The 23442-nt window shown below is 33.6% G+C and overlaps 1 protein-coding gene across 2 annotated transcripts in view; it reads left to right on the top strand.

Annotated features, from left to right (window-relative positions):
• LOC145662000 (uncharacterized) overlaps positions 1–23442 on the top strand; it is a 152740-nt gene that overhangs the window by 23837 nt on the left and 105461 nt on the right. For both annotated transcript variants that reach the window (XM_081727337.1, XM_081727336.1), the window contains exon 7: positions 2568–2678. In XM_081727337.1, the coding sequence (XP_081583463.1) occupies positions 2568–2678 (111 nt within the window). The remainder of the gene's footprint in view (positions 1–2567; positions 2679–23442) is intronic.

Genomic DNA, 23442 nt, shown 5'->3' with positions numbered 1-23442 from the left:
ATTAGAAGGTACATTACACACAACTAGAACTATTCATTTTTTCGTTAGATAAAATTTAGACACTAGACATAAGTAACTGAAAGTGTGTACTTTTCTATACCTCAACTTGTAAGAACCTGCGACTACATTAGATAATATTTAATATGTTCAAAGCTACTTTTAAATTTATTCCACAGAAATATTACTCTTATTTATGTTCGGATGTTTTTTTAAAATAGTTGGGTTAGTAATATATTTCTTTTTCTCTTCACATTTAGGACTTACCAGAAACATGTAATTTCCATATTTTCGTTTCTAAATTACAAGTTTGCACTAGCAGAATATTGATAGAAAAACAAGTTAATACTTATTAATATTTAGTGTTGCTTTAATTTAATTAATGTTTATTAGAAATGCAAATTAAACAAACTGTACTCGAAAAATCGTAAAAAGATCGTGGCAAACACAAAGGAATTTTAATAGAAGGAATGCTTTTTTTTATTAATGTGAAGCATGCTTCTAACGACTCTATTGTTCAGACCCTTATTATTCGCTCGAGTAAAATTTGTTTTTATAAAACCAGTCAACCTGAAAGAAAGAAACCTATTCGAAGCTATCCCATTTACAATTTAATATCTATTTCCAAGTGAATTTAAAGTACTTTAGAGTTCTCCGGTACTAATGCGTCTTTCAATAGTTATTTGTATTAGATTAAATTCTTCGATTCTTATGCACGTACGTTTACGTAGCATTTCCAAGTCGTTATTTGCTGTTCTCAGATAGATTTTTCTCATCTTATTTACTTCTCGTGCTAATGCTATCTTTCTAGCATCTCTGTATACAGTATTTGGAAACTTTCCAAAAGCCTTTTCAGGATAAAAGATGTAATCAGAGTGCTCAATGCCTAGATCACATAAATTCATCAGTTACATCCAGACTGAAAGTAAACGTAAGTCTATACCCAAAGAGATATTTATCAATTGTTAAACATGGTTTATTAAGCGATATGTGTGCTGTGATTTCTTATTAAGCTGTTAAAACTTACGAAAAAGTTAGATTATATGTACAATTTTCTCAAAAGTATGAACGTGGTATGAACGCTACTCTAGCAATCAATTCTTTAAATATTAACGCCAAATAACAAATTTACTCATTTAAGTAATACTTCTATAAGTATACATGCTATTGTATTTTAGTGTAACAAAAATCCAATTTATTATACTTGTTATATATAACTTTATCAAGTTATATAATTAATTTAATTAAGTTTTCGAATATGATTCAATGTTTTCCACAAACAAATAATGCACACAAACATATCCAGATATGCATATATATAAGTTGTACCAAGCATATCCATTGGTACATATTTTCCTTGCAGTTTTATTATATGGATTCATAGTATAAGTAGTAGTAGTAGTGTAGTTGTAGGAACTGGTTAGAAGCCTGCAGTAGTTTTCCGTTCTGTTCTCGACATAAAATGGGCAAATTAAAAATTTCCCAAAATTTTTCCGTACATATTACAATCGGTTGAACTTTATATAGTAAAACTGCACCATATTTTCAAGACAATTATCTTGTAACCTGTATATTTGGAAGGAAATATCCCACATTCCCGGCACTGATATCAAAATCTCGTTTTGCGGGAATTTTTGAGACCTGGCAACACTGCTGAGATGATTGAGCGTGGTAAGAGAATGTGCAAAGAGTAGAGATGATCATGCAGAGCGGAAAAATGGTAATAAATCGAACGGTATGAGGTTCACGAGACAAATACAGGCAAAACATCCTTCACGTAAACAGCGAAAACTGGGTCCTTCAAAACCTAGACAAAGAATTCCTTATTTGAGGAAAACACATAAAGAATGCTAGGGTAATAGAAATGCTACTATATGGTAATGTATATTAAAAGAAGCATATCAACGACGATGTCCTAAAAAGGGAAGAAGAAATAAGAAAAAATTAAAATAAATCATATAAATCATTTGTGAGTCAACAATGACTCGTTCTTCGTTGGTCGAGTGTCAATGTATGCAAAAAAATGAATTTAAATGACGGATTTGTATATAAGCAAACAACTGATGTTCCCTGACATTATTTATGACATCATTTTTCTTTGCGATGAAGACAGCTACAGAATTAATAATAGAGACATGTTCGTTGCACTTATTTGAGAAAAAGGAATAAATATGGGATCTGGCAAACAAAATGGAATAGATTTAATTATTTTGATTATTAGTTAGCTACTGTAAGTAACTAAAATTATTGACCAGTTACAGTGATTGCTAAGATTTGCCACATTTTATTAATTTCTTCAGCATATGTTTCTCTACATATAAACACTACACTATCCGTTGTATGCAAAATGTGAAAACATCCGAATAACGTAATAGGACATTAAGTAAATCAATGAAAGTACAGTGATATAAAGTAACTGATACACCAAACAAACACGTAGTTGAGATATATGCTTAGTGACATGAAACTATAAGTTAAAAAAGTATTTTATTGGAAATAAATCTGTGGTTTTGGTATACAAATTACTACTTTCGTTTTCAGTGTGTTGATACAAACTTTTGTTTCCCTAGGTTCTTAGTCATGTTCTAAGCGCAATCGACACACATAAAGATGGAATACCAAATCTCCTTGACACCTTTGTCAATGTCCTTGAGGGCAATTATTCTAAAGCTACAGGAAAGGTAAGTGGATCTACAAGGATTGTGGTTCAATAATTTCAGTCTGGCTGTGTTCTTTTTTCTAGTATAACGTATATTAAGCCTAAGTTTGGTAGTCTCACATAATTACTGAAAAGGAGAAGAAATAATACCTTTCAGATTAACATCTCAAGATTATTCCCTTAATAATTTATTTCTTTTAATACAAGATCGGTCATCAAATTCAAATAATATGACAATTCTATATTATATATATATATATATTTTAAATCTGAATTGTTTAATATAGTAAATTTTTCAAATACATTTGGTTTCGTAATATTACACATATATTTAAATAATCGATTTCAGTGATATAATGAAATGGTATCACAAATCGAGATAATATTATCATCTTTATTCAACTAACTCATTAGAAATCAAAATACTGTTTTTTCCCTTTCATACGGTAAAAACGTTCTCGTTCTTCAAGTTTTAGGAGGAAATTCCCTTAGCTTATTAGCCTCCAAGCAGCAAGCATATTTTATTCTTCAGGAAGACTCAAGTTATCCGTTATTATTTTCCATCGAGAAAGCACATTTGATTGTTATTCAACGTTGAATTAGTTTGTGTGATAGGAATGAAATATTTTTAATATTTCATTTCTGTTATGTTTTATATTTTATATATAGTGTAAAAAGAAACCAGAAGAGCATTATATTTCTGAATCAACTACATGTTCACGAAATATATAAGTTCGAAAGTTTGTTGGCTATATTTTGTAGTGCGTTACCACCAAACTATATGTATTCTTTGTCATAAAAAATATTGTATGTGTTCGCGGGATAGTATGTCTTGCTTCTGGAAGCGATGGTAGATATAAGGAAATATATTCGCTTAATGTAATTGTCCTAAGAAACCTATAAAGCTGTGGATCTTTGTAAAACAATAAAATACCGTACCTTACGTTTGGATATGTAACTTATGCAACATATAACACGAACAGTGTGACAAGCAGGGAAAGCAGAGACGCCATTATATGGTAAGACGACAGATACAAAAATTGCGAGCTGAATGTTTTAAGTGTATAGCGAGGAAACAAGCACCTGAGTATGTGGCGTAATGGGTAACATTCTAACATACTAATCAGTTGGTCCATGTTCGAACCTTCGTCAAGTGCACTTGCTTTTTCTTTTCGTCGACAGAACAGCCATTACTTGTAATATTGACGTTTTCTATTCGTCAAAGGAACAGCCATTACTTTTAGCAATTTATTCTTTCTTTTAACCGAATGAATAGCCATTACTTGTAGTATTCGAGTTTTATATATAGTTTCAAGCTGTTAGATTGTTTCTTACTCTTGTCTATGGTAACAATATAAGGCCGCAAGTATTCTATCTAGGTAGGACAAAAGTAAAATGTTCTTGACTTCTTTCTATTAATAAAAAGTAAAAATAAGTTACAAACGAAACTAACTATACAATAAATTGGATTGAAAGTGTCAAGTTGGTGAGTCACCGCAGGGTAGAATAAAAAAGCAATTATAACCTGAGGCGGTTCAAGTGCCTGTCTTATCACGAACTGTGAACTAAATACACCTTTTTTAAAACACAATGTTCTCAATGAAAGACTGGTCTGTTTGAAAACAGAAAAAGAAGAGCAAATAAACAATATTAGTATATTTTGTTTTTATTATTAGATCCTTCAGTATGTTGGAAAAAGAAATCATGTTCACTATTTAATGAGGATATGATTAAAAAACTAGTGTTCATACCGAGTGGAAAGATAATATGTATTCCGAAAGGTCATGTTCTATTTAGGAATGCTCATATGAGAATGAAAAAAGTTAACACATCCTATCAAGAGATTGATTCCCAATAGGTGTTCATTTAGTTTAGGATTCCAAGTTAAGTCGTAGAACCATGTCTCATATAGTCTGGGTGCTGATGGGATGTTAACTTATAATAAACTAATCGATCGGTCTCATAATTATCAGTTAGAGGAAAAATGATTAGCTTGTGAAATGTGAAAGATCTCTGTTGAGCTACAAGCCATGCATGAAACAATTTCAACATAACCCAAAATAGATTAAAGTCACAAATCTGCGTATAAAAGTGTATCGCTCGCCGAACTATTATGTCCCATAATTAAACTTGATTTTTAGCTTATTAATATTGTGCTTCTAGGGTTCCTAATACGGGTTCAAAAGATCCGTAAGTATATTCTAGATATAAAAAATATATAATTCACAATTTGTTTAAGGATATAAAAAGGAGCAATTTTTAAAGTCCAGACACGAACTAGTTGAAACGCTCATTATTCAAAGGAGAAGAAGATGTCTGTGGAAATATTGTTTGCGAAATGTTCAAACCTCTTCTCCAATAGAATAGCACATCAATCGAAGTGAAATGAAAAAGATTCAAGTGAATCCAACTGCTAACTATCTTCAAGATTTATTTTAAACATCTCACTCTGGCCAGTCTATGAACACAAAATGGGAAATTAATATATTTGTAACAGTTGCCTTGCTTTCTTTGCTAGAATTGGAATTTCCGAAAAAGATGAACCACGTGGTCACAGATTTGTAAGGGTAAGTTTAAACGCGAGTTTCATCTTCTCATGATGAATGTGTCACCAGAAGCTCTTTTTCTTGGAGTATAGTTTTAATACTCATTTCTTTGCTTAGAACATGTATTGTATGAAAGTAACCTGATAATGGTCCGGTCAGAGTTAACTAAGAAGGGGAAAGCAGGTATAAATGAACTTCGGGCCATCCTTCGCGAGAAAGTAGTGGAAATTTAAAGCATTAACATTACAAACTAGAAGAGCGCAATACCTGGAAATAGTGGGGGAAAAGCGTCTTAAAGATTCCAACTCACAGTATGTACGACACGACGCGTTATGTTATCAAGTGACGTCGTGGCAAATTTAGGAGGATTCCCGTGCAAAGGGTCCTTTGTTGAATTCCTGCTCGAGTCTTTTTTCTTTGCATTAAACAATAAAGTAGCCATTTGTAACTATAAGTAAAATATTAATTCATCGTATGTTTATAATACATAAACAATAGAAATGTTTTAATCAGTTGTAAAAACTTTGAATACTCTATGTTAACTAGCAATAAAATGTAACCTATTCCGCGTTGTATATTCATGCCACAGGTTATATTATGGTTAGCACAGTTGTGTCAAAAATGTTCTTGACGCTTCGTGTGCGAATTGTGAGCAGTGTGCGAATAGACCGGACTATTTCAAGTGCTGAGAGATTGTACTTCAGACGACAACAGCGCGACAAATTATTACAGTTGTAGCCAGGGGCGTCATTTAGGGAGAGCTGGAGGGAGCAATTGTCGCTCAAGATTTTGAGGAATAAATATACTTTAATCAATTGTCTATATTAATACAGAACGTGTAAGTCTTATATCAGTGGTTTTCTTGGCACCCTCAAGCGAATTCAGAAATGACGCCGCTGGTTATAGCATACATCCACTTTTATCAAAGGGAATTTCTCCCTCATCCCCCTTGTAATTCGCTCACTGTCCACAGATATAGACTCGAAGCGTCAAGAATATTACTTACACAACGACTCTACATACCATAATATAACTCGTGATATCAATATGAAACGACAAATAGGTTACATTTTATTTCTAGTTAACATGAAACATTGAAAGTTTCTAGAACTGATATGGACATTTCTATTGTTTTATATATTACATTCATATGTTAAAGTAATATTATATGGTTACTTTATTGATTAAAGCAAAAAAACAAAAAAACAAAAAAAGTAACTCCAGTGGGAATCCAATCCGGGAAACTTTGCGCGGAAGTCGTATATGCTCCTAACTCTGCCCCGCCGTCACTTGATAACTTTACGCGCCGTATCATACAAGACGAGTCGGAATCTTTAAGACGCTTTTTCTCCATTATGTCTGGCTATCGTGCTCTTCAAGTTTGTAATATTAACAATTTAAATGTGCACTAATACATCGCTAAGGATGATCCCGAAATTCATTTACCAAAGTCTGCTTTCCCCTTGTAAAAAATGGTCACCTGGCGCCCGCTGCCGAACTTGGATACTATTTAGAAACTGGTCAACTATGCCTCAATGAACTAAACCTCAATAAGAAACAAATTTTAATGTAGTCGCAATCAGTCAGTATCAATTGAGAGTGCAACTTAACACTTCACACATCCTTAAGAAATAGTCTATCCGTTGGGATAACTAATCTGTTAGGCATGTCTTCAAACTTATAAAAAGTTACATTTTTTTAGTTTGCGTGAATCAGATTGTTTTTCAATGACTATTAATGCTAAAATTTAATCCCCAATTACTTCTTTCCTCGTGTTCATTTCCACCTGAAATGTTATATTTAATCATAGTTGACCATACTCTAAACTATATCTTAATTTTGTCAAGTTTCCAGTGGACGTGAATTAACCATTTCCTTCCAAGTACGAAATGTACTCAAATATTCATTTCAAACGGTTCATTCGATTTCCCATGAAGATTGGACAGCCAATTACGATGTCACTTTTACATATTGAATGTGTATTTAGAGCTTGCCTCTTTTCCAATCAAAAGTGGATGTTTAAAGATAATGCAAGATGGCCTCACATATTTTAAAAGAAGGTGTTTACTTCCATCTCGTGCACTTCTGACATACGTGTTAATGAATTATAGCAACCCAAATGGACCAAATGCTAAGTACAGTAGTTTAAAAATTGAATTTTAGGTGCTTCATCAGTTTTGTTGTTGTAGCAAGACACAACCTCGAAGTTGTAATTTTTAAATATTGAGCAAAATGATACAAATTACCCCTATTTTCCACTTAATACCGACATTTCTAAACACGATCGGACTCGTGCATACTCGTTTTAAATAAGGCTTTTATATATCAAGTTTTATCTCACAAACGTTAGATATAGTGTTTTGGCATCAATTTTAAACCCCATCTTTTCTGTTTTTATACGCTACATTATACAATTTGTCGTGACTGCAACCCAGTTCGAGGTAGGTGTTAACTAAGTTAATAAAATTCATTGCAAACAGTTCTGCCATTTTTCGTCATGATAGCGTATTTTTCAATCATTTACTAGCTGGATATAGATTAATAGTATTGTTATTTATTTCTTTATTTAAGTTATTTATTGAAATAAAAATGAGGTGATATGTTTAATGTTTATGAATATCTAGCATTTTCCATGTTATCAACAGTCAAGCAGCGAATTTTATGTGTAATATTTATATTACATTGCATTTAATGTGTCACTCTAGTAGCAAATTAAGCATGAATGTTAAAACATTGTTCAGTTTCACTTCTTGAAAGATTTTGTTTTCCTGTTTACTTTCTATTATTTTGTCAATAGCTTACAAATAAAACTAATACTTGACCCTTGCACATATACTTTTCCCAAATTTATAATCTTTTAGGCTCGAGGAGACGGATGACAAATGAAAATAAATTCTACTTAAAGTAAAATTTTAATTGACCTTTAACGGGAATCGAACACGAGACTATAGGAACCAAAAACTAAGCGCTAGCCACCAGACAAGCAGAAAGCATATTTGTGTTACTAATAGTATCATACAAATTCGGCGTGTGAATCACGACTTTTTGTCTCTAAGCCTGTTCCGGACATACCGGGACACGAGTGTGACTACTTCCAGGTCACAAAATTCGTAACCAGTTTCATCATTGCTTCCCAATAGCAGTAAAATAATAGGGTATCTTCTAACCCCAACGGGTAAGAACTGACTGTGGTCTGATACTTCTTCTATAAGCTGAGTTCGATTCTCGGCGGATCATGTCCTGTGGATCCCACATTAAGTTGTAAATCTATGTCTCATATAGACTGGCTCCTGAATTGGAAGCTAAAATCTTATCAACTACTACAACTAACAACAGACATTCTAGAAAGGGCACTACAGACCATATTTTTCATAATAACTTTTCGTGAACCAAACGGAACGAACATAATAGTATTATGTATAATAAATGTATAATAAGAACATCCTGTTAAAATCTTTCAAAGTATTCAGAACCCTAAGAAATTGAAAAAAACAAGAACAAAAAACATTTGTTGTAGGAACTTCTACTAAAAATAGGTTCTAGCTACCAATGTGGTCTAGTAGCATTATTCAATTTGATCAGTTGCTACATTTGCTTATGAACTGTTGAAGTTACTTGTTCTCCTTGAAACTAATGCAAAGAAGCAAATATCTTGGTCAAAAATCCGTCTTAAGATACGATGAATTATATAAAAGGATCGGGAAACAGGAGCTGGTTCACTGAGCCACTTCCCTAAATTTACCGGTAATCAGTTTGTAACGACAATATTATAACCATTTTCTGGGATTTCACATGCTCTGACACTTTCGCGTCATCTAATTTGACTCTTTCTTCATCTCGAGAAGGAGCTATTGCAGCCCGCAGAGAATGCGAGAAAAGAAGAAAATATAAAGATCTGCTCAACAGATACATGTTCGTGCCCGTAGCCATTGAATCGAGCGGCATTTGGGGTCTCGAAGGGCTCAATTTCATCAAAGAAGTAGGCCAACGTATAGCACACCTTACTGGTGACAAGCGGGCTTCTACTTTTCTGATACAACGTATCAGCATAGCAGTTCAGCGAGGAAATGTGGCTTCCATTTTAGGTACATTACCTCCTGGAAAATCATTAGAAGAAGTTTTTCTTTTATAATTAATCTATACTGAATAGTATGCAGTGATAATATGTACATATATATTATCTCTCTTTTACTTAATCTTTTATAAGTATCGAATTGTAATTTAAAAACTGGATTAAAATTATATAAATGAAAATGCTAACTAACGGCTGAGGAAGATATGAGATTTGCTGTATCTGTCTTTTCTCAATGTCTGATGAAGAGGACGTTAGGTCCTTGAAACTGTAACAAAAATCGTATAATTATTAAATAATTCATTTTATAACCATGGGATGTCAAACTTGTGTTGAGTTCTTCAAGGTTCAAAGTTCTTAACATGTTTCAAATTCTATCGAGAATCAAATTCAAGGTGTATATTTCAAGGCGAAGTGCCCTATTCAAGAAACTGGTATTTCATCGTATAAGGCAAATATTTTTGATAAGTTCAAGTACCCTGTATTTGATTGCAGTTTATTCAATTATAAACCGTTGCTTAATTTTATTATAAAATTGTTTATAATATTTGTCATATCATCTTTGACATTTTCTTGTATAAATATAATTTCTTTTTGATTTCTTTTTATATCGAAATACAATGCCATAGTGACATTTTGAGCTATTATATCTGTTTTGTTAATAACTAAATATGAGAATTGTATATGTAAACGATAAGAAATTAGTGATATTTAATTCCTTAAATACATATGATGGAAACCAATATGCTGACCACACACAAAACAGTAGAAATCCTTCTCCTCGACATTAGCTAATTCTGGACTACATTTGTTGAGAATTCAATTTATTTTTGAGCTGTGAACTGATTCATAGCTTTTATTAATAGTATAATCTAGTACAGTTTTACGCTTGTAAATTTCTATTTCATCTTGTTCGCCTGACAATAAGTAAATAAATAAATACTTGCAGAATATCGAATTACAGTTTAAACTGTGACCACATTTTGGTTTCTACTGGTGTTCTACCGGATCAATGAAAACATAAGTACGAGTAGGACGTAGATTGGTAACGGGAATGGGCATTTTGCTCGGATTCAATGTGCTACGAAATAAGATACACAATATATCTACCCTATAAATATATGGCAGTAACCGTAAGCCCCAAACTGTGAAAAAAAGTTTTGATTAAGTTTTTCGATATATCTATACTGTGTTAGATGAACTGCAAAGAGAGAGATCATGCAGTTATCGATTTGGTTAGGGACTCAACTTTTAAAACCTTTAAAACATTTACTTAAATCGGGAGGCGGTAGCAAGGAATGTATACCGATTTCATTCTCATAGAAGGGGCAAAACGTACTATCCGGCGGAAAACATGTATGTTCTTATGTGATAGAGAATACGTCATTATTAAGATATATGTTAGGAAAAGAAAAAAGTATCATTGATACAATCTGCATGGTATTTCTGCATACGGTATACAGTATACACAGTAAACTGCTAAACTTCTCGTATAAGGTGCATTTGACAAGGTCTTTTGATTTGTAAATGTATGAGTTTTTACTTTGGAAGTTTTCTGTTAAATGCCAATTATATTTTACATTTCGCAACATATCGTTAGGAACGTAATAAAGTATTTTAAATTTTTGAATACGTTGTACTACAAATTTCTTTGAAGCTGATATTACTTAATTGAACGCAAAGCCAATTGACCCATGCGAAAATTGAATGTTGCTTAACCGCGACAGTTTTGATGTTTAGGACGTATGATTGAGAAAGGATATAATGGCATTTCGTAAGAACTTTATAACAATTTGATTTGACAATTGTAAAAGGTTACCAATGAAATATTTTCTGATAAATCGTTTCGCTTCAATTACTGATATTGTGTTGACAATTACTAATCCAGAAAAAATAAGATGTTCAGCGTTTCAATAGTTTATAAGTAATTATTATGGTGTTACTGGAAAGCATAATCTGCATCTCAGTAGTACGAATATTTACAAATCGACATAACTAACCTGTAACGCTTGTAACTAACATATAATAAATGGTGCTATAATTACTTAGACAATGTAATATAAATTGAAATTCTTAATGAAGAGCTTTCTTAGAAATGTGATGTCATGAAAGCATTTTCTTTTTTATATGATAATGAAACAATTTGTAAATGTCTTTCATCAGACATCGGAAGTCTGTAGCTCTCAAACAAAATGATTAATCTCTAATCTTTATTATTGAAATTTTAAACGCGTATCTACTTTCCGAGGATTGTAAACGAATCTCTCAAACACAGAATCGAGATTAGACTACAACATTCTTCATTTTTATGAATGAGAGAAGCATTTACAGTATATAAGCCCTTTATAGGAAGATTTGTTTCATTTGTCCATACGTATTATAGGTAAAATAACGGTTTAAAAATAAAATATATACTCTCGAAAATTTTACAAAGAGGAAACCTTATTCAAAACTTTGTTTTGTGTGTGAGATTATAGTAAATGAGATACAGACAGACATCTTATCAGTGATACCCATTAAGATGTTTATGGATTCAAACAAAATAAATAAAACATTAACAGATATTCCACGTTAACAAATTTGAATGGTGAAAATGCTTTATCGTCTATTGCAAAGAAAATAAGAAGTTCAATTACACATATGTGAGATATAGACTACAGATAGTCGCCGTTATTCATTATTAACGAATTGATTAATGGATTAATGTACTCGACCAAGATAATGGCTAGCCATGTGCTGGAAGATATTAAATATAAATATTTGATATATTACGTTCACGTTAGTTTAATATTTAAAATATTGAAAAAAAACTTTTGCAGATGTATTATAAAACTCAAGATGTTTTGTGACATATTGTAAGTTCTCTATGTAGCCTATGCCATCGTAGAAATTCGGCAAATATCAAGTCGATAATCAAGTTCCTCTCACACTCGGTTCAGCATGTCCTTATCAATCCGTTAGTAAACACTGTTGGTTCGATGTCTCAATTATTTTAAGTTTGTTGGTTGAGGAGGCAAAAAACATTGTATTTTTCATATAACACCACACAAATTATTGCTTGCGGTTAGGTTCGGACAGCCTGGAAGGAATGACAGGAATTACTGTGGACTTCGTACAAAACTCGCTCCAACGCTCTCAACGATTTCTTCAGTCAGTCTACACCGACCAGTTGACTTCACGCTACACATACATCCTGAAGCTGTAAACTGTACATATAATGACTAAGCGTACTTGGCAGTTGTTGACGTTTTGTCAAACTTCGTTCGGAAGTGTAGTTACACTTTTAGGACAGATTGATCTGAATGGAACTCGAGTAAAATATAAACTTTCTCTGCGCCTGTCGCATATTGAATGAATGGTCAATAGTGCGGTGTAGTTGTAGAAATTAGGTGTGAATCTGCAACACGAAAAAGATATTTTGAGGTTTGCAATAACTCTTGAATGTTTTTAGCAATTGCTCAATAATAAACGTACAGTGAATTCTTGAAATCGGGTCAATTACTTGTAATAACCTAGTATATATTGGTTATGTTCTATATAAACCACCGCTAAAGCCTTCGTTATCCGTTAATATATTAATTGTTGACTCAGCTAGCAGACTTGTCCCACGTGAACATCAAATATGTCTTTTACAAAGGCAACTGAAAAATTCGCTTACACTTAATGTCATATGAAAAAAAATAGTCGGTGTAAAAGTTTATAACATTTTACAACCATAATAGTTTTCCTTCAGTAACAAATTTGCTCGGTGTGAACCACTTAGATAGTTGTTAAATAGTCAAGGAATTGATTTGTATCTATGGTATATATGCTATAAAGGTCTTATGCGGTTGCAATGATGTGAACACACTTTTTTGGAGGTAGCTAAAATTCAGCTCAAGTCTAAAAGAGACTATTTAGATTCCATATTTTAAAGGCAAATTGTCCTAAAATGAATGGAACATAATACAAAATCATGAAATGTGAACATTAAGGTCAATGAAAATCAATGAAGAAAATGAAGTCGTCTGCCTAGCTCAAAAACTATAAAAAGGAGATAGTTAATTGAAATCTTTTTAGAAAGACATGATGAAGACGATGTATAGCACGTGAGGTAAATGTGGATAAAATATTGTCAAATTGTCAAGTTAAGTTGTTTTAGTAAAATCAATAATAATGATAAAGTATATGCATCTTCTACGAATCACCCAGGGTGCTCCACCCGGAGGTCACGCGCTTGAAATATCTAACATTTAGCTTTGCGATCTCCAGACCCGATATAGCACTCATCGTGACTGTTGATCTGATCACGTGACAAGTCTGGTTCTTATAGAAAACTGGATAGGCCCTTTCCACCGATAAAGGCTTCGTTATACGTTAATTCATTAAACGTTTGATTTCTGTTAAAAGTTTATTCAATATAATCACTCCTACAATGTGTTGGAAAAACAAGTAAAAACTTCACATATTTGTAGGATGTGGATTACAGATAGCCGCTGTTATCCCTCAATATGGCATAATAACTGCTCTAACAGATTAAATTCATTAATGAACTCAACCAAGATAATTAGTCCTGCTATTTATTTTTAAAAAAATCAAATACTCTATTGAATATGGGCTATAGAAAACCAATGTTAAAGAGTCCGTTACCAGTTAATATGTTGACAAATTGACTCTACTAACAAACATATCTGAGAAAGTTTCTCTAAGTAGTAGTGGCCCGCGTTTGCGCGAATGACTCATCCTCACTCTCTTTTATGACCAGGATTTTTGAACTTCGTTCCCTTTTACGGCTAAGATGAGTGCTTTGGTACCTCGATTCTGATTGGCTGAGAGAGGTCACGTGACGTTAGGCCCCGCCCACGCGGGAAATTCAAATTTTCAGGTCACGTGGTATGACGTCATGAGTCACCCTGCGGGGAAATCCCTCACCAGGGGTTTTTGAAATTTGTTCCCTTTTACGGGTAAGATGTGTGTTTCTGATTGGTTGATAGCTGTCACATGATCTTAGACCCTGCGATATTTGAAAATTCGTTCCCTTTTTACGGGTAAGATGAGTGTTTATGATTGGTTGATAGCGGTCACATGATCTTAGACCCTGGGTTTTGAAATTTGGGTATCCTCTTTGATGAGTACTTTGGTACTACGATACATGATCTTAGACCCGCTACACGCTGAACAGGTCACATGGTATGAAGTCATGTTTTACCCTTGCGGGGAAATCCATTACTAATTCGTTTCCTTTTACGGGTAAGATGAGTGCTTTGGTACCTTGATTCTGATTGGATGATAGAGATCACGTGATTTTAGGTCCTAGGATTTTTGAAATTAGGGTGTCCTTTCTGATGTATACTTTGGTATCTCGATTCTGATTGGTTGATAGAGGTCACATGATTTTAGACCCATCACACGGTGAACAGATTACATGGGAAAACCCCTTCACTCATTTGTTTCATTTTATGGATAAGATGAATGTTTTGGTACCTCAATTTTGATTGGAGGATAGAAGTCACATAATCTTACCCTCACCCCAATGCTAGACATTCAGAGTGGTATGACAGTGATCACCCTCGACCTGGATTTTTTTAATGGTTATCCTTTTTGGTACCTTAAAGTTCCCGTGGAGGGTTCAACCCATACTTAAATAACCCTTTTATGGTATGATATTGTACTGAAGTTTACATTAAATATTATCGTTCTCTCTTTGACAGATAAGATGATTACCAGCTTTTTTTACCTTGATGGAGATCCTGTCCTTGAATTAGTAGCCTGTCTCTGGAAGTAACAATGGTGAAAGAGGGGTGTTGCTTGTAGATTTCTTATAACACATTGTTGTGAGTTTAAGCGATTTTTTAAACGCTCAGTAAGCGCTTCATTAATGGAAACAGTGTTGCCAGATTTTTCTTATCTAAACTGCTCCGATTCTTTTCGAAACGGTTCCGCAGAGTGTAAGAAATTTTAAACTAAAAATTTTTCGAACTAAAAAAATTTGTAACTAAAAAATTTTAAAACAAAAAATTTTCGAACTAAAAATTTTGAAACAAAAATTTCAAAAAAATTCGAACTAAAAAAATTAAACTAAAAACTTTCGAACTAAATTTTCAAATCAAAAAATTTTCGAACTAAAAGGAATTTAAAAAATTTTCGAACCCCAAAAAAATTCGAACTAAAAAATTAAAAATTTTTCGAAAAATATTTTAAACTGAAAACTTTCGAACTAAATTTTAAAATCAAAATTTTTCGAACTAAAAATTTTAAAAAAATTTCGAACCAATTTTAAAAATAAGTTTCGTACTAAAGATGTAAACCACATTTGAAAATTTTCAAATTAAAAATTTTTCGAACTAAATTAAAAATCAAATTTTGGACACTAAAAAAATTCTTTAATTATTTTTTCGAACAAAATCATGTAAACCAAATCTTGAATATATTTTCCACCTTAAATTTTCAAGATTACCATGATTTGAAAACAAGTGTTCAGGGTTTCAAGAAATAATAAAACATATTTTTTTCAACTTGTTGTATTTTAACGAAAAGTATGTGCTCTTCCTATACATGTTTATTAACATAATAAATACAGGATCTAGTTTAATGAATATATTGGACGTATCATCATCTTCGAATGTTGTAGACGTATCCTGTAAAGAAAAAGAAGAAAGGACGGATTACTTTAAGAATTTCTTTTTTCTGAAACAATAAAAATGAGTCAATATTGATAAGAGAGAAATAAAACTTACTCGTAAATGATGGATGTGCTTAGGCTCATCTTCCCCCTCCTCGGGTACATTTCATCCACTGATGGTGGTTTACAAACTTTTTTCAGGGTACTGCATTTTTCTAGGTGTTGCTCCTTTATGGTCAAGGTTCCTCCTTCGGTACGAGATGACTGCATTTTCTTCCACTGATGGTGGTGTTGATGGTTTATAAACTCTTGTGGGTACTTCATTTTCTTCTTGGTGTTGCTGCTTTGTGGTTAAGGAGTGGAAAAAGGAAAAGGAAAAAAAGAAATGGCGGCCTTATTGGGTGTTTACAGTTTTTTCTTCTTCATCTTCTTTTTCCAGTTCCATCTTCTGTTTTTTAACGTACCCGTACGGAACCGTATCATAGGAATTGATTTCTTTAAATCGACGTTTTGTGTACTGGATACTGTACATTTTTTCTTCTTTGCGTGTGACGATGGTATGGTCTTTGGTCCTGCATATCTTATGGGGGATAGTGATGGTGACTTGTCCACGGCATTGATTTGTAATCATTTCTTTTAGCGTATTGAAATTTAATTGTTGTCCTGCATTGTAATTTAATGTAAATCCTCTAATTTTGCATATGTAACTGGTGACGTTGGTATCCGGATTGTATATTTCTAGGCTGTAATTTTTTGGTCCTCCACTGACAAATGTCTTGATGTATGCTCGTGGTCCATAAGACTCCATCTCGTCCGATAAGCATCCCAAGTACGTTGAAGGTTCAATGGTTGGCTCCCCGGGCTTCTCCGTAAATATTACAGAATCCGTGTCGAAATATAAAACACGTTCCTGCAACATTTCCAGGTACTTGTACAGTTCCAGACGTGCCTGACATGTTGTAAATGCACCTAACACGACATTGGTGTTTCGGTTTTGAACAGGCACATGTTCATTGTACTCCCAGAACGCATACAACATCGTATCATTGATGGGTACAATTTGATGGAGTTTAATGTCGGGGGAAGTGAGTTTTTCATAAAATTCTTCCGGCCGATCAATAATTGTGGTCTGGCTAAAGTTTGATCTTTGCGAAAGTTTTCCCCAAAGAGCATTAAGACAAAGCTTAGATAAACTTCTTCGTGTAGGATTATTTTCAATTTTGGACGGATCCAATGCAATACCTTCACGCTCCAGGACGGTTTGTATGAATTTTGATTTGTCTTCTTCGGTCACACAGGAACTGGGCCAGCCAGACGCTTCCATTTTTGATTTTAAAAATGTATTGATATATTCCGTGAACAAGCCACCTGTTTTCGTGATGGGATCATATTGTTCAATGTCATAATCCCAAATTTCAAAAATTTCCACTGGTTGATATCCTAATTCTACTGCTTTCTGGATTTCATATGATACCCATGTTCCAGTGAGGCATCGCTCCTGGTCGTTGTGTGTACACGTTGTTGTAGGGTCTGGGTTCATTTCTTCGGCACACGCAGCACACAGTGGAAAGAGTAGTTTCTTGTTACATCGGTAAGGCAGGAGACCATGATAAAGATGGCGACTTGGTAATATCGTCATTTTGATTAGACCATTGACTTTATTTATTGGTGGTATATTTTCATCACCCTGTAGATAAATTCTAGGATGGCCTACCGGGTATTTAGCACACTTATTGATGTAAGGATAAAGCGAGACAATATCGTAATATTTTATTACTTCCCCCGCTTTTTCGTCGACTTGGTGGTACAATTTCACGCAATTGGTCCTTCCTCCAAAAAAGCTATCTCTTGGATTTAATGGTCTGCGGTTCATGTACGGGTGATTCTTCAGATACGTCGCCATTGCAGGATTTTGTTTTAAGAACTGATTAAATTCGCACTCCCACATTTCATGTATCCTCGTCGCCATAAGTGCCTTTACATCGCAGTGACGGGTATGTGACCGCGCAGTACTCCAAGGAAGGGATGGTTGTATAAGAATTTTTGATTAATTTTGAAGAGTTTTTATTTTGACTAGGGAATTAACATAGGTATAGGGAGTAAAGACACAGATTTGAAGCATCAGTGCACGAAAAGATTCGTATTCTCAGTTTTTCTATTTATTGTTTTATATGTTAAGTTAAACACCACAATATGTATCACTGATATCGCAGATCGTATTATTTTGTAAAATCGTGTCTGTAACCTATTGTCAAAACATTCATCTCAAGACATGATGTAGAGAAAAGAGAAAGAGATAAGACATCTGTAATATATGTATAATTACTCAATAAGTAATTATAAGTAAATTAGACTCAATAAGTAATTGTAGAAATTAGTTAAAGGACACGTAAGAGAGCGAAAAGGAGGTCTAGAAGTCTGAACTTTTTAGAAACGTCCTAGATAGGTGAAAATATAGTTAAAAATTTCAAAAGGTATCATGTAATTTATCTTTCTTTTCTTATATCCTAGTATACTTTTTTCTTTCACATCCAAACATCTCTATTCAGAATTACGAGATGTTTGTGAAGAGAGGTGAAGAGAGAAACATTTCCATCTCAAGAATTATATCAGAAAAAAATCTTTTGACTTAGGCGAGATTCGAACTCGTAACCCTTGAATCCATAAGTCTGCGCTCTACCGATTGAGCTAACAATTGCTGTTGCAAAAGCTTGATTTCTACAACTATCGGTTGCTAAATGGTGTGTATTAACGAAATTGGCCGAGATAATTGCTTCATATAGCTATTGCAATAATAATAATAATAATAATAATAATAATAATAATAATAATAATAATAATAATAATAATAATAATAATAATAATAATAATAATAATAATAATAATAATAATAAAGAAAATGAACAGAATTTAAAAAGTCGCATTGTTAAAAGTTTGGTGTGCGAAGTTAGTCCTAATATGAGATTTTATTAATTATATATAATAAATGTAAGCGTGGTTTATTCGTGCGTGCTACTCAAACTGCGCAACTCATAAGCGTTGTACGCGTATGGTACAGTAGTCTTGCGTCCTCCAACCGTGAAGAAAGATTCGGTTTTGAACCTATGCGTGTCCTAAGAGGAAGGAGAAGATTCAAAGAAAGAAAAGTGGTTTAGAAATTATGCAAAAATAGAATATCTCACGAGGTGAGGTGATATAGATTTCAGCGTGTCTTTCAGCTGTGACTCTATACAAGATATGCATCTACGACTTAACGTGGAACCCGAACCACACGACTCCTGCCGGGAATCGAAACCCATATTATCTCTAGCTCTATCATGAGAGACACACAAGGGCGCCCATATTGTGGTTTTCAAAGGGGGCAAGTATAAGCGACATTTCAAATATAGTTCCAAATTTTGGGGTAAATATTCAAACAATTTTTGGGTTTTCGATCTTGCAAAGTATAATTTCCTCTAGAGGGGGCAATCGCTCCCTCTTACTCCCTTAATGGGCGCCCCTGGAGACACAGGGACATGCAAAAATAATCGAAAATAAAGGATATTAATGTTAAATCCATAGCTTTTGAGTACATGAATTATGAAACCTTCTATATCGTTCACATCAAAGTTTAGCATTATCGGCATGGAGGTTTAATGGGAGGGGTGAAAATTTAATAATTCTTAATTGAAAGATATGAGTGTCTATTCAATAGTTTTCGGGGTTGCTGAAATTAATAATTACACTCCAGATACCATTAAAGCCCAAAGCTTTACTCTTTCGTTAGCAGGAAGGTTATTCATTTACTTAACTCAGGAGACCTTAAAGTTAAGGATATGAAACTCGATGCATATTTTTCTAATTCAAAATTATTAGATACGTATTTTAGCTTAGACTTCTAAGGAGGGGAAGGGCCAATTTATGCAATGATTTCCTTCACATTCGAATAAAATACTGTTCCATTATATTGCGAAAACTCATTTCGAGTAGTGTCATTGCTAATAGTTTTCCGTATTTGTTTAGACCCCTACTCATTTATAACAGAATCTCACTTTTCCTGTAACACCTAAGCAAGCACTTAGTAAAGTAAATGCCATTAAAATCTATATTCATAGGACAGTGGTGCAAATGCAGTTGAGCTCTTCGGCAATCTTTAGCATGGAAAGAGAAAAAAGCCACCACATTGATATTGGAAAAGTAGCTAATGAATTCCTCCCCGAAAAAGGTCACCCGCACATTTATTTTACAGATGGTGGTTTATAGCTATACGTAAGATTGTTGAAATTGCTCCATAGTTGTGGGGGCGAGACACTGAAGCCATCCGTAATAAGGGGGCAAGTGGCATGTAAAAGTACTCAATATGAACAATATTAATATCGAAATCGTTATGGTATTAGATTTCGTGATCGCAGATGAATAGTGACGCTGTCGATGTTGCTTAAGTTCAAGTTAAGCCTTGGTTGGCATGGAGGTCAGAGTGGGAGGGTGACAGGCAAATAAATAAATAAATAAAATAAAATAAAATCGAAAACATCCTTTATTTTTGTCGAATATATATTTTTCGGGATCTCTGGCATGACCAAGGTTGGCCCCATTCGCATGCGGTTTCAGAGGAGAGAACCGGTGAAGATTTCAGAACAGTTCCTCATGTTCCTCATGTTGCATCGTACGTTCAACTGTACTTTTTTCTGAATCAAAACTTTCTCTCTCTCACTCTCTCTCTCTCTCTCTCTCTCTCTCTCTCTCTCTCTCTCTATATATATATATATATATATATATATATATATATATATATATATATATATATATATAAAACAGTAACAGGATCGGTTGTAGACATTTTGTAAGTGTAAATAAACAATATTTAGTCGCCCCCGCCTAAATGATAATAAAAGAATAGAATGCTGTAATGGACAAAAATTCTTCAGATAATTGTTACAATTACAAATTTCTTCAATATATAATAATTCAGTCTTCCTGTGAGTATTAAAGGAAAATGGCGAAATTAAACCTAATTAACTGTGGATGAAACATGACCAAAGTTCCAGTTTTAATAATTTTATATTTTTTTTATTAAATAAGCACAGGAAACAACTAAAATGTATACCTAAGATGTATTTTGACAAATACAGTTGAAACATAAAAGTCGAAATAGAATAAAACTAATGAGCTTTAAGTTTAACATTATCACAGGTTTGATTTTGACAAAGAGATATGCTCTTACACTTCATTAAAAGCATATTTAAATAGTGTTTTCCAGTGATATAAATATGGTAGTTAGCTTAATTTCTCGTTTTCTTTGTTACTGTAAAGTTCATGTTATAAAGACACTTTTCTGGCTTTCAATTTGGCAAAATCTCTTATTACTGCATCAATATCACTTTCATTCAGAATGTAATTTTCAGTGGCCATCAAAGCTAGTCATTTAATCGTTCTTGAGATATACTTGATTTCAAATAATTCTTTATTAATTTTAGTTAAACTAGTTCAATACACAACAAATGACAAAAGTGTGTGTCTTAATTGATATTTAATTTGTCCTTGATCCAGTGGCAGCACTTTAAAATAGGGTTCCTTCGCAAAAATTCTTTTCAGGGCCCTTTAGGCCTATAGAGCAATTCAATTCTTTCATGTTTCTTTCCAACATAAACGTACGAAATCAGGCAGTAACACAATGTAAACACAAGCAAAGATGCACTTAAGATTTTTCTTTCGGGTTCGAAGATTTTTCGGAATAGCCTACAAATGCAAATAATTTTGTGTATCTGCCCCTGAAATTGTGCTGATTGAAGGATCCAGACTCTCAGACTACCTGTGCAGTGTTTCGTCCACACATATTTTTAGGGGGCCACTTTCCCCCGGGAGAAGATCAAAATAATACGTCTGTAATATCATAACAAATAAAAGAGTAGCAGCAGTGGCCCTCTGAATACTAAGTGTACCCCCCCCCGGAAAATTTTTTTCTGAAAGGAACACTGCACCTATTAGGGATGCCCACGAGACAAGATGTGTAGCTCTCTCGTCTCGAAAATGTGTTGTAAAAGTGATGTCTCGACTCGAAAAATGTATATTTCTCTATTGGAAGAACCGTGTCTCGACTCGAATTTTGTCTGGAAAATCCTGTCTCGATTCGTCTCGTGCGCATCCCTAGCACCTATGTTGGTGCATCCCTGAACACAAGTAACTAATAATCAAAGCTCTACTTTGCATTAGAATTATTACTAATTTAAAATATCGCTCCATCTAAATTTAATAACAGAGAATGGATTAATAATTATTGTTATACTGTTATAATAAAACAAGCATCTGTATATGCTGCTGTGATTGAAAGTGAGAGTACTGAAAAAAAACTACTTGTCATCCAAATGACCTTTCATCGCTTTCGATTATATCCTTTCAAGTTATATACTTATATGCCGCGTGAAAACTAATTGTATTCAAACATATTTTGAAATACATGAAATTTAATTCAGACCCGTAACAGAAATGACCGTATCGTCCCATTTTAATTCAACAATTAAACTACTGCAATCAGGTAAAATAACCTTACAGTTTCAAAAGAATGTCGACCTGCAAATGCTTCGTTAACAGTGACTGGTATTGACAACTCCCCACCTCAACATTTGTATGATTTTGTCCAGAACGCGAAAGAAACCTTTTAGAGCCTTCGGTTGCCTCTTATCTTCTTTCATGTTTTGTAGCTTTTTTTTTCGATAAAATGCTCACTTGGTTTTATATCGTTGCTCATTATTATTATATGAAAAACAAAGTACTATTAAAAAGTGAAAGCACACATCATTATAAATTTAAAAAATAAAACAAAAACGAAATGACTTAGGATAGAAATGAAAATCTTGACGAACGACAAATGAACTAATAGATATTAAACCAAGTGAGCATTAAGCAGTGGACAGCGATTTGAGCCATTAGGAACTTAAGTTAAAATTTCCCTCAGAAATGATTTTTAAAAATTCCATTTGTACCGCCCGTGTTTTCTTAGTATTCGCTCCACTCCCTGGGCGAATGGACAAGAAAAGCCTACTTGCTTCCATGGGGGCCCGAAGAATTTTTTAGAGGGGTCATCTTCCTGGTTGGTATATTACGTTTGGTAGAAATATTTTTATTTGTATTAAGAAAATCTTAAGAAATTATACATATATATTATACTTGTCGTAAGCCAGGTAGGGCCCGGCCCCCTCGTCCCCTTTTGGGCGCCCATGCTTGCTTCAACTTTTATAATGTGAATTTCATTTACGGTGATCTTTCTCAACCCTTAACTGAGGTCATTGAACCAAAGTACTATGCGAAGACACTGTTTAAGACAAGATGGAGGAGCACCCTTGGAGACATTTCTTTCTACTGTGATAATGCCACCCAATCCATAAACAATACTTGCGTTGAATTCCTTAGGTTTGTTGATCCATTCGGATTTTAAAGACATATTTGGCAATGATATTCTCTTGCAAGGTGTCGGAAGGATTGTTGAGGAAGGAATGAAGAGTCTGTTATATTTGTATTTTGTGCATATGGTGGGATTGTGGAAACTATACCACTGTCTTTAGCTCTACGGTCATAGTGCTTAATACAA

The sequence above is a fragment of the Thermobia domestica genome, chromosome 10 (genome assembly GCF_964235325.1).
Source record: "Thermobia domestica chromosome 10, izTheDome1.hap1.1, whole genome shotgun sequence".
Taxonomy (NCBI): Eukaryota; Metazoa; Arthropoda; class Insecta; order Zygentoma; family Lepismatidae; genus Thermobia; species Thermobia domestica.
Note: the sequence above shows the minus strand (reverse complement) of the source record. Positions and strands in the feature narration are given on the sequence as shown.